General features: G+C 40.7%; 1 protein-coding gene and 1 long non-coding RNA gene across 8 annotated transcripts in view; one reads left to right on the top strand and one right to left on the bottom strand.

The window, feature by feature from the left end:
* Nucleotides 1–1589: 1589 nt before the first annotated feature.
* On the top strand, nt 1590–5221 carry LOC129737403 (uncharacterized). The gene is made up of 2 exons (XR_008735202.1): nt 1590–2236; nt 2271–5221. It is a non-coding gene; the product is annotated as an uncharacterized LOC129737403 (long non-coding RNA).
* A 943-nt stretch (nt 5222–6164) lies between these two features.
* The window catches only part of NRK (Nik related kinase), a 105617-nt gene continuing 97554 nt past the window's right edge, over nt 6165–14227 (bottom strand). For all 7 annotated transcript variants that reach the window (XM_055727210.1, XM_055727207.1, XM_055727212.1 and 4 more), the window contains 2 exons: nt 8045–8184; nt 6165–7346 (listed from right to left, as the gene is read on the bottom strand). In XM_055727210.1, the coding sequence (XP_055583185.1) occupies nt 7263–7346; nt 8045–8184 (224 nt within the window). In that variant the 3' untranslated portion in view covers nt 6165–7262. The remainder of the gene's footprint in view (nt 7347–8044; nt 8185–14227) is intronic.

Raw genomic sequence — 14227 nt, 5'->3', positions numbered from 1 at the left:
TATGATGGTGAGATACAAACTGTTTTATCTATGCCTTTAGGGGCAATGTGGGTAATACAACTTCATTGGGGCAGCTCTACTGTCAAGTCACGGTAAGTTTGCAGGCTTCTTAAGGTGACGCAGTTTCCACCAGGGAGAGAAGAATTCTGTGTGTTACTTACTAGTGCCTGCTAATTCATGCCTCCCCTTCCTGGCTTTTTTTGGCTACATTGCAGATTCTACAAAAAAAAAAAAATGGTTGCTTTCTTATGTTGGATAAAGTCTAGCGGCCATCTCTCTGTTGCCTTTTGGCACCTATACGCTGATTTTGTGCAGCACCTTACAGAATATACAGCACAAACCCAGATGCAGACTTAGAAGTATATAGGGCCAAGATGAAGTATGTCTGGTGTAGGGGAAGGGGACTAAGTAAATTGTGTATTAGCTTGATCCTGGCTGCTGCCTTAAGAAAGGGCAAGAGGAACCCTGGTCTCATCTGTTGACTGGAATCCAATATGCGCCTCCTCCATGATTTTCTTGTATGCCAGAAGCTGTATCAGATGAATTGGTATATGGATGGATGCTCCTTTGTCTCCAAGTGGGTTCAGTTTCTAGCAATTCACAACCTTCTGGTTTCTTAATAGTATTTTAATTGAACAACTTAGGATGAGGACTGGGGGAGGATCATGAACAAGGATGATCAGAGAAAGGCTAATTTAATTTTGTTGTAAATAAGTTGAATTTTAAGTAGTGCTCACACAAATGAGGGCCATAGTTGGACCCAGTTTGCATTTTGTTTAGTCAGTATTTCCCACAGAATATTCATATTTTTAAGGGTAGGGTGAGATGACTACTCTTGGTGGCTGGTACACCGCTGATTCAGTGGGTGTGCTGCCTATCTGCGTGTCAGTCAATGCCAGCGAGTGGGTGCGCCGGGAGGAGATTTTAGTGCCTAGCCAATGCAACACTTCCTCTGATGTTGCTTATGGCACCTGCCATAGCGATCAAGCTTAGTATATATATCAGATAAAAATACAAATAATGTTGTAGTCCCAGTCTAGACAGGGTAGATCAACCCCCACACCTAGGAACTGCAGGTTCGATTTGGAATTGCCTTTATTTGCTGTCACCTCTGGGCATTTTGTCCAGTTTTACTTTGCCTGCAGACTTCTACCAGGTGTCACTCGTCCGGATTTCGGCAGCGGCGGTTCCCTTTCACACACCGCCTTTCGGGCTGCTTTTTGGCTGGGCTACGCAGTCCAAGCCCGGAGCTGCTGCTGCAGGAAAACTTCTTGTGACGCGGCCGTCCAGGCTGGAGCAGCGTGCCTGCTAACGGCCCGGGAAACAGGCTTTTGTAAGGGCTCATCCTGAGCACAGGGCAACATCTATTTTTATATTTTTAATAGAAATGGAGCAGCCCTAAAGGGGCATGGCAAATGAGCTTCTCTTTTCACTAAAGGGAATGGCAAAAGGTACAAACACCCGTTTACTGACCACTTCTCTGGTTTTGGTTCCTGAAGCTTTTTTTTTTTAAATAGAAAAGCATGTCAAGTTCACTTACCCTGTTTTGTTTGTGATGGGAGAAGTTTGTTTCTGTCTTTTTGCAAAAAAACAAACATGGACAAGACAAACACTGTCCCTAGCATTTTTCCTGGAAACTGTAGAACCATCTTGGCTGAAGTTAAGGGGGCAAAAAAAAAATAAAATAACAGGTAATAGTTAATACAGAAGATGAAAACTGTAGCCTGCTCTGAAAAACCTGACAATATTAGAAGCAATGGGAAAGCCAGGGTCTTAAGATCAGCACTTCTCACTGTACACATTGCTAACCTTTGGCAAGGCAGCACACATCTGCAGTCAGAAAACAATAAAGGATCACCTCAAAAGAGTAAACCCTTGGATCCTTACCTGCAGTTCTCTTCACATCTATGCGGCTGGATACAAGATTTTTCATGCTGGTTCTAGAAATCAGTACTTTTTATGTCTTGGTAAGTTTTTTCACAACATTAATGAAATCTTCCAGTCCATTGATAATGCCTATATGAATGGCTGTCTTTTTTTTTTTTTTTTTAATAGCAGAGTCAACGGTGCAGAACTGAATCACAGGTGAAGCAAGAAGCCAGAATTCTTGCTCTTCTCTACTGAAACAGAACAAGGTCTTAAAATAAAAAGATTAGTCAGGATGAGTTTGGTAGAATGCTCTGGATGATGCTCTGTTTGTGTTAGGAAAGGAATGTACTCTGAATAATTAGGAAAGGTTCGACTGAATGTACTCTGAATAATTAGAAAAGTTAAGGCGGGCAGCTGAAGGAGATGAGACCATCAAGTCAGGAAATCGTTGAACAAAGAAAATTGAAAGGTCTGCTCCACCTGGATCCCACCTATTGTGAATGGAATGATTAGGTGTCAAAATCAAATGAGTGTGTATATAAAGATGTTGTGTAACCTCTCACGAAAACTGTATAAAATACCTAACTTTTCACTGAAAACTTTCGAGCTAGTTTGTCCGGTGTGAATTGGATAGCTCCCCAATGTTGCACGAAATAAATACCTTTGCTTCTTAAAGACAAAATTAGTCTCTGAGCAGTTACTCTGTACCATTTTGGCATCACTACTTACGACAATTATTCCCCATTTTAAAGGAGGTGAGCAAATAAAAAGGAGAGAAAAAAATCTGCCCAACAGAGAATTGTACTGGAACTTAAACCTGATATATTTCCTCTTGTGCTGGGAAGTGAAACTCACCTGAAGTAACTGATAAGGAATAATCCAGATGTACTGTATCACTGAAGCTGGGAAGTAACTTTTGGTGGAAAGAACAATGATGACTGGCAAAACTAAGTTACCTACCCAATCAAGTGACCATGGTGTCTTTAAACTTGTAATACAGATCCCACTCCATACCTCAAATGCTGGAAACAACGTGCTCTGCTAGCTTAAAAGAGATAAAATATTGATGAAAAATAATACTCTGCATGTTAAAAAATGACGAGAAATTTTGCTTCATGCCCTCACCCCTTCCAACCCCAGCACTGGCATAAATGACAAAATTCCTAATTCTTAAGCGGTGCAGCTACAATGTGCTATCACACCTTGTTATGTATAGCAATAAATTTTATATGTGGCAACAAAGACTGCATGAGCATACCCAAGAAAAAGTGAACTGGGCTAACCTGGCATTTGGGTTGATAAACATACATGTTCTTGTAGCATCAATGACTGCAAGCTGTCATTTTGCTCTAGTTCCACTGCCCTTGGTCCCACTGGGTATTTGTGTAAAGAGAAAGGCAGAAACACAGAAATTCACTCGTGAAGCTCATTAGCAGCATGCACAGCACCACGCCAGCTGTCGCCCTTACCGGCGCTCTTCTCGGCTGAACCCTCACACTGTCACCTCAACATCTTCATCCCCTGCAAGGAAATATATTCACTGTGTCTCTGTAGGCAGAGGTAGATGTTTCTCTAGGGATACTGGCTGGATTTGGAAAACAGTAACAAAGCTTTCTGCGATTTTTACAATAACTTACGCCAGTATAAAAGAATTTTACAAGCACAATACTAGTTTTGATTTTCAGAGTATTTTTTATTACTGTTTCAGTTGTACAATTTCAAGATTAGGAACAATACATAATGTACAGTACATGGCTTGCGTTGTTCCCAGGGTTTAAAGTCCTGTGTCAAGGTTCAGGCTGCAGAGTAGAGTTTGCCATTCCTAAAATGAAAGCAGGCACATACAATACTATCTTGCTGCAGTACTAGTGCAATCACGTTTTGGCATATGCATCATTAGGAGCACCAGCTGCCATTAGATACTGCATGTACCAAAGGATTACTGACGTGGATCCTTCACACTCTGCACTTCTGCCCCTGTAACATTTGTCGACATCAAAGTGACATCACTAGAAAAACACATTGTTAAGCAGTTCACTCCTTGGTTTTAAAAGTGTTAGCAAAAGAGTACAGCTAGAGAAACACCTCACAAAGTTGAACTACAAATCTGATAAACATTTTGCATAGTTAAATTTACGTCAGGATAGACTTGGGTCTCTCGTTTTTTTTTCCTCTAGCCTTTGAACTGAACAGTTATTCACAACACACTCTCATTCAGTGTTTAGACCACCCAGCCGCTCCAGATACCTTTCAATTTCTTTGGCTACTTTCTTTTCCTTAACACCCCTTAACCTGTTTTTTTATTCCTCCTACAGCAATACACTGTTCCAGACATCCACTCCCTCCCCTTTGGCTACTCCTATTTATTTTCTTCCGCTTTTCCCTCCTCCCTCTTCAGTCACTTCCACTCTCTTCTGTTATCCTTCTCAACACATCTGGGCTCTTTCTCATCTTCAACCATTGTGATTTTCTCTTGATAATGAGAAAATGCCACAGCCTTCTCCTTGTTGCATCCAAATCCAAAATTGCTATTTGCAATACCACTTCTACATCCTTTAAAAGCATTCACCTCTAAGGGCCTGATTCTTTCCATATTTAGACATGGATGTAACCCAAATAATTCCAATGGTTTTACATGCAAAGTGAGAGATTGAAATCCAACCCACTGCCTTGAAAGATAGCTGGAAAGAGGAGAGAGCTAGTAGAGGGAAACAATGAAAAACTAAAATCTCGCTGTAATAGTGCACATTCCCTCTGTTGAACTCCTCAGCACCCCCTGCCCCGTACAGAGCTAAACATCTTCACAGTGTGTCAACTTACTGTCACACTTTAATATTAAACACGTTTGATCACATTTGATTCTTTAATCTGTTGATATGGGTTGTTCTAAATTCCCACTGTTCTCTGCTAAATGCTTTTTAACTAATGCCTAGCATCAGGAAAAATCTGCCTCCTACCTGTTGACGCCAAAATGGGGGAGGGAAAAAATTCTCATGCATCCCATGTAATGCAGAGGCTGCTGAGATAAGCACACTTTAAAAAAATATTATAGGGCAGCCTGGATCACTGATTGCTTATAGCACGAGCAGTTGTGCAAGCAAGTTTTGCACACCTGCTGGGTACAAAATGAAAGCTGTTCTTTCTTCACAGTCTCTTGGACTTTTTATTCGAAGTAAAAAATCAAGTAAGTTATATTTCAGATTGTCTGCAAATCATTTTACACCTGTAATTAAAACTTTCATCTGTGTTACAGGTTTAGGTTTGTTTGGTTTTGGGGTGGTTTTTTTTTTTTTTGGTTGATCAAAACAAGCCCAGTGTTCAGTAGCACAGGGACCCGAGCCACGTTTTGCTCTTTTACCCCAGTCCTGGCATCGGCAGCAGGTGGGAACGTTACTACAAACAGCCAGAGACCTCCTGCTTTCCCACAGCACTGCTGATCACAGGATCCCATTCAGATTTTAACTGCACACAAGCTCATTACTCGCATACATCAAGAACCAATTCAAGTATTTAAGCACATGGATTTTTTCAGTATGGCCTTCGGCTTATTTTTCTGTAAGTTAAAACGCTGCAAAAGAAAATACTTCATCAAAAAACCACTAGACATTTTGAGATAAGCTAGTGCTTGTGAAAAGTGCTATGTTAATAACTTTGGAAAGTGCAGTCCTCCACAGAGCCAAAGAATACAGACAGCAACAGTGTGGGCACCTCTGACCTGCCTGCAGCAGCCGAGGTGCCAGCGCGGGGAAGCACGGGAAGGGTGATGAGCGCCTAGTTTGATTCTCTGCTGACATCTACAAGGGTACCAGCTCTGGAGCTGATGGCTGCTGTCTGAGCACCTGTCAGTCACAGCATGACTGTGAACACTCACTTCACCTGACATATTCTACAAAACAGCTATCGGTTTAAACAACTTTATTTCTCCCCTTCTCAGTCAACTTTGAATCATCATCCTTGAGGTAGACGACCAGATATTCCAACACACTTTCCCTGCACCTTTCAGTATCACATATTTCAAGTAAAAAATAATCTATTTTCAAACACTGTAGCTAGCAATTTCACTTTTGCCTACAACGTCATCTATACTGTATCATGTCTGGAAAGAGCTCTTTTGTATTACATTTGATGCTTTACATTTTCAAAGCACACCCAAAAATCAGCTAAATAAGGATTGCATTAAACCCTACAATTTAATCATAGTACATGATTATATATAGTGTATATATATTATATCTGTATAGTTTTACGGCCAAGTTACAAGCCCCTGAGAACAGAGTTTATGCAGAAACACTGGCACCAGTGACACTAATGGATGCAGCTTTATTTAGACGTAATTAGTATAGAAAGCACCTGAAATTATTTATATTTTCTATTTATAATAGATTAACTCTTTGGATATTTTCATAACTATATTAAGAATACATTTGTTAATCCTAAACATCCATTGTGGAAAGATTATATTTACACAAAAATACATGAAGACTTGATGCTGAAAGACCAAGAAGGGAAGAAAAGAAGGTGCCTGATCCTCTGCCCTTATATACATGGGTAGTGCCTTTAAATCAGCTCACACGAGCTGGGTCCCGTGTCTGAATAAAAGTGACAGGTTCAGGTCCGTAATGCTTTATGCATAGATGATTTTGACAAACTACTATTCAAACCGTTTTTACAAATACATTCTACAGTAACTGTGTCTACGGGCTCAGGCATCCAGCCCTGAGAGAAAGATGAAGTCTGCTCCCTGCTTCTGTAAAATCTACCAGATGGGGCACATGTCTAGAAGTAGTTGCTTTTACAACTCTGCAGTGAAATGCACCCGTCTGCCCAGCACAGGATACAACCCCTCGAGCATCCCATCACGAAGAGCTGCTCCTCCACTGATCCTAAGATTTGGACAAGTGAGTCTTGGTGAAACAGTAACAGCTTGCTTAAAATGCCAAACAAGCCAATCCCCAATTCAAAACAAAGTAGATTCCAACCTGTTGCCCAACTTGTTTGTATTTTTCTATCTACCTACAGATGTTGCTGTCCAAAAAAAGAAAGAGACCTCAGCTCAAGATAACAGGGTTGTATCACCTGTGAAAATGAAAGCGTACACTTCTCCGGAGTACAGGAACTTCTTGCATTGGCTACATTCTTCATTAAAGTTGTTCTCTCCAATGCTGTGAATACAATCTTGGTTTGCAACATATTTTAGAAGACAAACTGAACATGTTTGCGATACTTCTGACAGGAAAATGGAATTCTTTCCATATGGAAGGAATATGAATTTTGAAAAGTTAATAATGACAAAATTTTTATAGGTAAAAAGTGCAAATTTTTGTATATTACCTCCAAGCATTTTACACTGCTACCTACAGGGAATTTCAAAGCATCCTTCATTTTGTTGTGATTTACCAGTTGAATAGTACGTTTTGACCAAGAGTCATAAAGTATATTTGACTGCTGCCTCCTGACTGTACAGATGCAAAGAACACCTTGGAAGGGGAAAAAAAAAAAAAAAAAAAGAAGCTACTGTCAGTTTACATTTATGAGAATATTTTTACTCATACAAAAAATCTGATAGAATGCCAGTCCCAAATACAAGGATATTTATATCCCAATTCAGTTTTAATCCCATGAGAATCTTTAAAGTGAAACTGTGCTTGTGGTATATATACAACTGGGATATATTTTTTTGGTATATTTCTTTTCCTATTTGGAAAGACACGAGAACATTTTAAATTAATTCATCTAAACAGTTTTGGGGCCCCAGTTTTCTAAATATGTCAGTGGGACTAAGCAGGTTTCACAGAACATGCAAGAACTGCTACATGCAACAAATCATACGTGATTATACACATTCTAGTGTCTGCAATATCTCAAATATTAGAGCACTGGGTTTTTTCCATGATGGCTGCTTTGAACTGCCTGTATTTGTTGTCACCTCTGATACCCGGTAAGGCTGGGTGGAACAGGAGTTATAACAGGGCTGACTAAAGCAGGGTGGTGTGAAAGTGCGGAATATCCATAATGAGTGCTCTGTGGGGTCAGTGACTACGTTTGCTTTGAATAAGGAAGTGATAACTAAGTGATAACCAATGTAAAAATAAAGTTAAAAAATTAAATGGTTTTAGTGCCATAGTCAACTATTGCTCATTTTTGCTAAATCACCACACTGTACTTATCTCTGTACCTTGTCATTTCTTTCACATAGGAATTTTAGCTTCTGTGCTTTCTTGTGCATGAATACTCCTTCCAGATTTCCTGTGTCCACAGAGCGCAGTTCGATCGCCTTCTCTCCCCAGCCCATGACCTGGTTAGACTGAAGGTAAGCTAAAAGGGGGAGAAAAAAAGAAAATATACATTTGATACCATTTAGCAGGTGAAAAGACTGATTCTTGCCTCATTTATGTTAATATGGATCTGAAGCGTTTCTCTTTGATAACAATACATTCTGCATTATTTGTGTTTTAAGTTTACACAAAAAGCCTTGGGAACAGCAACTAAATTTCAGTTTCTCCTCTCAGACTTATTTTGGACTCTAGACATAAATCTTAAGTATGCTGGTATTGCGTATTTTAGAATCACAATAGGTTGGGGGAAACCTCTGAAGGGCATCTTGTTTAATCCCTGTCCCTGAAGCAGGGCCAAATCAGACAAGGCTACCGGGACCTTGTCCAGACATGTTCTGATGGGTATTTCACAACCTCGCTGTGCCCCAGCTGCAATGTGTCACTGCCATAAAGGTTAAAGATTGCTTCCTAATACCTAATGGGAATTTCTCTTGATGCAACTTGTGCCCATTTTTGCCTCTCGTCCTTTCACTGTACACATCCAAGAAAAGCCTCGACTCTGTCTTCTCTATATCCTCCCATTGGGAGTTTGGGTTTGTACGTGCTATGGAGTTCAGCTCAGTCTGAAACCTAAATACTTTTTGACGTGATACTATGGCATGATTAGTTTGGTGTCCTTAGCTATTGTCAACCCATCACTGTGGTTACGTGCCGTATCTCCAAAACCAACAGAAGATACTCCAGCACTGTGGAAGCTTATGGCTACTCCCTTTAAACGTGGCAATTAGATGAGAAATTGGAATAGTTATGAAGGAGTTAGCACCACAGATTTCAAATTAGGCACGGTTTCAATGAAAGCACTCTGATTAGTACATGTATGGGCTTCCAAGGTAGAAACACATTAGTTATGCTCTGTTGATAGTCAATGCTCAGAAATTGTTCTTCTTGCTCAACTATGAACTGCTATTTCATTAGTCTGAGAATTCTGGTGCTCTGAAATGATGTAGAGAGAATGTGTGCATTTGACTGGTTTTTAGCTTCAGTGGACAGTGCTTGGCTGTCCTACATCATTAGTGTGAGCAATGTCTGTTTCTTAAAACCATCCATGTTGGTTCAGGTTTTAGTCTAAAAATTAAACTTTCAGTACACATGGCTATAGGAAGCAATGCCCTGCAATTCTACTTTACAAGGACAGCAGAAAATAAAGGCGATATGCCTGACGGACTGTATATCCTTCTAGCAGTTGATTTAATATTAACTTGGAATCCTCGCTTTGTAATTCTTGTCAGAACAAGTGTATGAATATTATACCTCCTTGGAAACATGCGGTTTGGCTGCGATGTTGTGATTTTAGTTCCCTCAGAGTCTACAAATTTCCCCTAAATCTGTTTAGTATCCTTTCAGTTATTCTTTGTGCGCACTGAAGGCTTCCCTGCCACTAGAGCTGAGAGCAAGAACATTCTTTCCCAGTATCCCAACCATGTAGAAAGTGGAAGAAACCATCCTGTCTGGAAAGCAAAAGAGCAGTGAACATCTGAGTGGAAGAAGAGAAGGGACAAGGGTATTTTCTAAAAATCAAGCACCTGAAATCAATACATTTTACAATCTGTTCTTTACGCTTCAGTTCCAAGGTTGCACGACAGGGCACTGCTGCGGCAGGCTGCAAGGAAGGCGGCCATCAACACTGCTGAGCCACTGTGGCAGCGGCGTGATGCACGCCAGGGCAGCGCCTGTGCAATGTGCAGGCTGTAGCTACAAAGGCAGTCCCAGACCACACAGAAACTGAAGAAGCGATGCAATAGTCAGACATTTGCTATTTTTGGTAACAACTGACATCATATTAACTTTTTCAAACTTCGCTTTTGAACGCAACAGAAAGGGGCACACTGGATTTGGGGGGTGGGACAGCAAGGCAGGTGCATATATACAAACAGCATGAAAGCATTCTGTGGTTATGCCATTTAATTAAAAAAAAAAAAAAAAAAGGCAACAAAGACCTAATCCACTCGGAAGTCTTCCTATCTTTTCCACTACATGAAATCTGCACTCAAGTTGTCAGTAGGCTGCCTGTATCAGCTGTGCCCGTGCCTTTGGCAGATTTCAGTTTGATAGCATCTTGCAGCTCTCAGTAACAGCTTAATTCAGCTCCGGTACAACCTCTAGGTCATCTGCGATAGAAAGCCCTGGATGACAGGACCACTGCTGCTATGTTCAGAGGAGACCTGATCTCCAAGCAGTACTACACTAGGAACACGATAACACAGATCTGCCAAGTTCAGCCACCGGCGCTCTGCTGGCCAGCCTGTATACTGAGAACTGTCAACTGACAATGGCAAATTTCAGTCAAGTGCAAGTGGCACAAAACCTCATTCTTGTAGCAGAATCGAAACATTCTTTCCCAAATTGCAGCTGTGGAATAACATGCCAACAAAAAGGCCTCATTATACCATTTCTGGGCTTGTCCAGTTACGAGGATTTATCTATACATGGAAATTAATTTGGAGGATAACAGGCTGTGAATTCAAAGGTCAGTACTGAGTCTTGATAATCTTCCCACGCAGGAGCACTGAACGGAGAGCCAATTAGATACTCAGAATAAAGTTGTCATATTCTGGAACAAAAGCTGCTATACCACGAGCAACTTAGGAATACTCATTTTGAGTCCACTTGCCACCTCAACAAGCTTTAGCTAAAAATATCCTATGCTTCCAACTGGCAACATATAAGGGTGTTTATATTACACCCAGTGCAAGACTGTACTGGTTTCTAGCAACCCTAGACTTGGACAGCCACTCTAGTCCTTTGGACAGTAGCTCAGCAGAAAAGGCACATACTGACTCACACTGATGTGCCAATATTGCTTAATGTGCTGGAACAACGTTATTCAGTTAGCTGAAGTTCCCCTGCTTCGCCCCGATTACTGCCTATCTTAAGAGACCTACAGCTGTGCATGAGCTGTGGTTCTTGTTACACCATTTATAGCAGCGTTACCCCCTGGACATCAAAGAATATATGCCATAAAGTTAGTAAGCAAAGTGAGCTCAAAATCAGTTTCTTAGCATCATGAAAGTATTAGGAGCAACACTCTAAACTTGGGGGGGAGACTTGGTATTTCCTGTTTACACTGTGGATTAGCATGAAGTTGAGCAGAGCCCCCACGCAGGGAAGTGACTGCTTCCAAGGGGAAATCGTTGAGGGAGACAGGAAAGGTGAAAGAAATAACTGAGCCATATTGCATCCATTAACTTCTACGAAGTGTCACTGTCATGAGCTAATGATCTCAGTCTTACACCAGCAGCAAACTCACACCCTGAATGAGACAAGGACACTGGTACCACAGAAATCAGGTACTGCTACCATCTCATGTTCCTTCTTAACCTTTCTTCTTTTTTTAAAACTGTTTCCCTTCAAAAATCCCCTTCTGATCTCATCTGCTGAATCTGGCTCAGTGCCCTAAGCAGTTATTCCCAATTGACCTCTGCATGAGAGCAGAAGCCAGCCTGCTTTTAGCAAACTATCATAAAATTGGGCTTTTCCGACTAGTGTTACAGAAATAGGGCAGGAAAGGACCTCAGTGCACCTTCCACCCGTATCTCTGTGCCACATCAGTATCACTTCTGACAGTTGTTTGTCTAAGTCGACCTTAAAGACCTCTCTAGTGATGGACACTCCAAAAATTCCCCAGGCAACTGATTCCAGATAAACCAAGAACTTTGAAATGAACAAACGGAACATGAATTAAAAGAGCCTGACCCACTTTTGCATGCCTGAGTCACGGTATCAAACTCTGTTTCACAGGGTAAAAGCGAAGTGTTTGCTGCGTTACTGAATTCCTTTTTTTTTTTTTGAGACAGTATGTGCGTAGGTGAAATTCAATGCCAAAAAAGCTACTGCATTTTGCTTTTGTGTACACGTTTGAGACAATTGCCTCAGGTAAGTATGCAGCTGGGCACAAACATGAAAACAATATCCACTGATGGCTTTGCTGACAGGAAAAGATAGCAGCTATTGCAGACCACAGAGATCTTAAAACTGAGCACACTTCCACAGAGCCCTGCTTTGGCCCTTCAGTCAAACCCAGTATGCTTTATGAAATCACAACCTTTACTGGTTCTCCACTCTTTGGGGAAAGCATGTTTGATTATTTTTAGACAAATGGAAGGGAATACATGTTGACAATCGGGAATGGAAATAACCTACGGAGATACCAACAGTGTCCTGTAATGTAGCAAGGCTTGTTTCCACTGAAATCCAGCCTTGAGCTCTCCAGGGATGCTGCTGATCACTGATTAGGGATTGATGAGCTATCTGCATGTACTTCTACCTGTTACCCATGCTTTAAAACTTAACTGCCCCCAAGTTAAGCAATTTTGGGTAGGAAAGCTGAGGAAGGAGCTGGTAACTTCTCTAGTGCAATTCTGTTAAACAGTATTACTGCTATTATTTATGTTACCTGGATAAAAGTGGGTATTTTCTTTCTCCAGTCACAGCTGCGGAGAACTTTCACCAAATGAGAGAGGTTAGAGAGTCAAAATCAAGAAGGAAAAAAACCCCCTAAGGCTTAATAAGCTCACAAATGGACAAATTAAGGAATTGGCCATGGAAGGCAGGTGTTCTTCTCCTGTATGTTTTGGTTAGGCTGTACTGGACAAAGGGCTAACACATACAGTTCCCTAACCACCCTAAGCAAGTTAGGAATAAATTTATTATGACTGTCTTTCTTTTTTTCCCCTCCCCCCCTGCCCCCAAACATGCATGTGTCTGTGCACCTCTGTTCCAAAGCTGCTCTGTTCCAAGTTGTTATTCACTCCTTTGTAATTATTCCAGTAGAACTGGTAACCCAACCCGGAAAAGTATCTGGGGTGACTGTCTGCTTGTTTGAATGGTTTTTGCTGTTTCCTGAAGAAAAAGCGTGCAGGAGACCTGGCTAACAAGAACCCTTCAGATACGAGCCAGCATTCTCTGTGCACGAGCAGGACACCAACCGCTGCAAGAACCAGTGAGTGTGTTGATAGAGCACTGAGGCAGGGATTCAACCCCCTCTTGGTAATACCGTCTGTTTCTCTACATAACATCCTTTTTGCTTCTAATACATACATGGCAAAGGAAATCAGGACTTCTATTGGTTCCCCACTCTGGGAAAATCCAGTTGTGTGACAACCCTCTAAGATTACATAGATTCATTACTCACACAAAAGGGCAAAAGTGCTCCCCAATCTTATTAACTTAATGTTACTTAAACCCTTTTTAAATCCTGTTTTATAGAAAGAAAATATTACAGCTATATTTGTATTTAGCCCTCCATATGTGAAATATCTTTCAGATTAAACATAGATAAAGTACTTCTACAATTTTAATTTCCCACAGGATTTGAGTTTCCTCTCTCCAATTTCTTATTAACAGATCGGTCACGGAGGTTCTAACTTAAAGACTATGAGAGTAAGCTATATTTAGATACCCTTGCCCTAAATCCATCAATTATAATAATACAAACTATTTTTTATTTTTTGTAGTCAAGATATTCTCACCAACTACAAAAGTTTTCTTTCAAAGTAATTGTTTAAAGAAATCAAGAAGTGAGCAAAGGATGACTAGAGAGCACCCTGAAGTTAACAAAAGACCCTTCTATCTCTGAAACACAGAGTGAAAACTTTAAAATGAGCTCATACAGACTTTAGGAGGTCTGAAATGTGTCTGGAAATTCCAGGAAAAGGGGATGTCTTATGAAACTTTCAAGTTCCGCCCCCCCTAAGTTTGACCGTGCAAACAACACAAGTTATTCACACTTCTGTTACAATAGTTAAAGTTTTTGTCTGAGGCCAAGAATTTCAAAGGATCAAGAAAATTAATAGGAGCTAGTAGGAAACATTAAAATAATAGTTAAGACAGCTCTTTGTTTAAAGTTTGTGTGTTGAATTGGAGGTTGGTTTAATTTGGTTTTAGTGGAAATGGGATTCCAGTCAGAAGTCAAATTAATCTTGTACCACATCTCACAAAGACTGACAGTTTCTGTTCCAAAGAAATCAATTTCTGAGATATCAGGAGTGCTGCAGTAGCAGCAGAAACGCAAGGGTTCTCAAGCT

The sequence above is a fragment of the Falco cherrug genome, chromosome 15, assembly GCF_023634085.1.
Source record: "Falco cherrug isolate bFalChe1 chromosome 15, bFalChe1.pri, whole genome shotgun sequence".
NCBI lineage: Eukaryota > Metazoa > Chordata > Aves > Falconiformes > Falconidae > Falco > Falco cherrug.
This window is presented reverse-complemented; position numbering and strand designations above follow the sequence as displayed.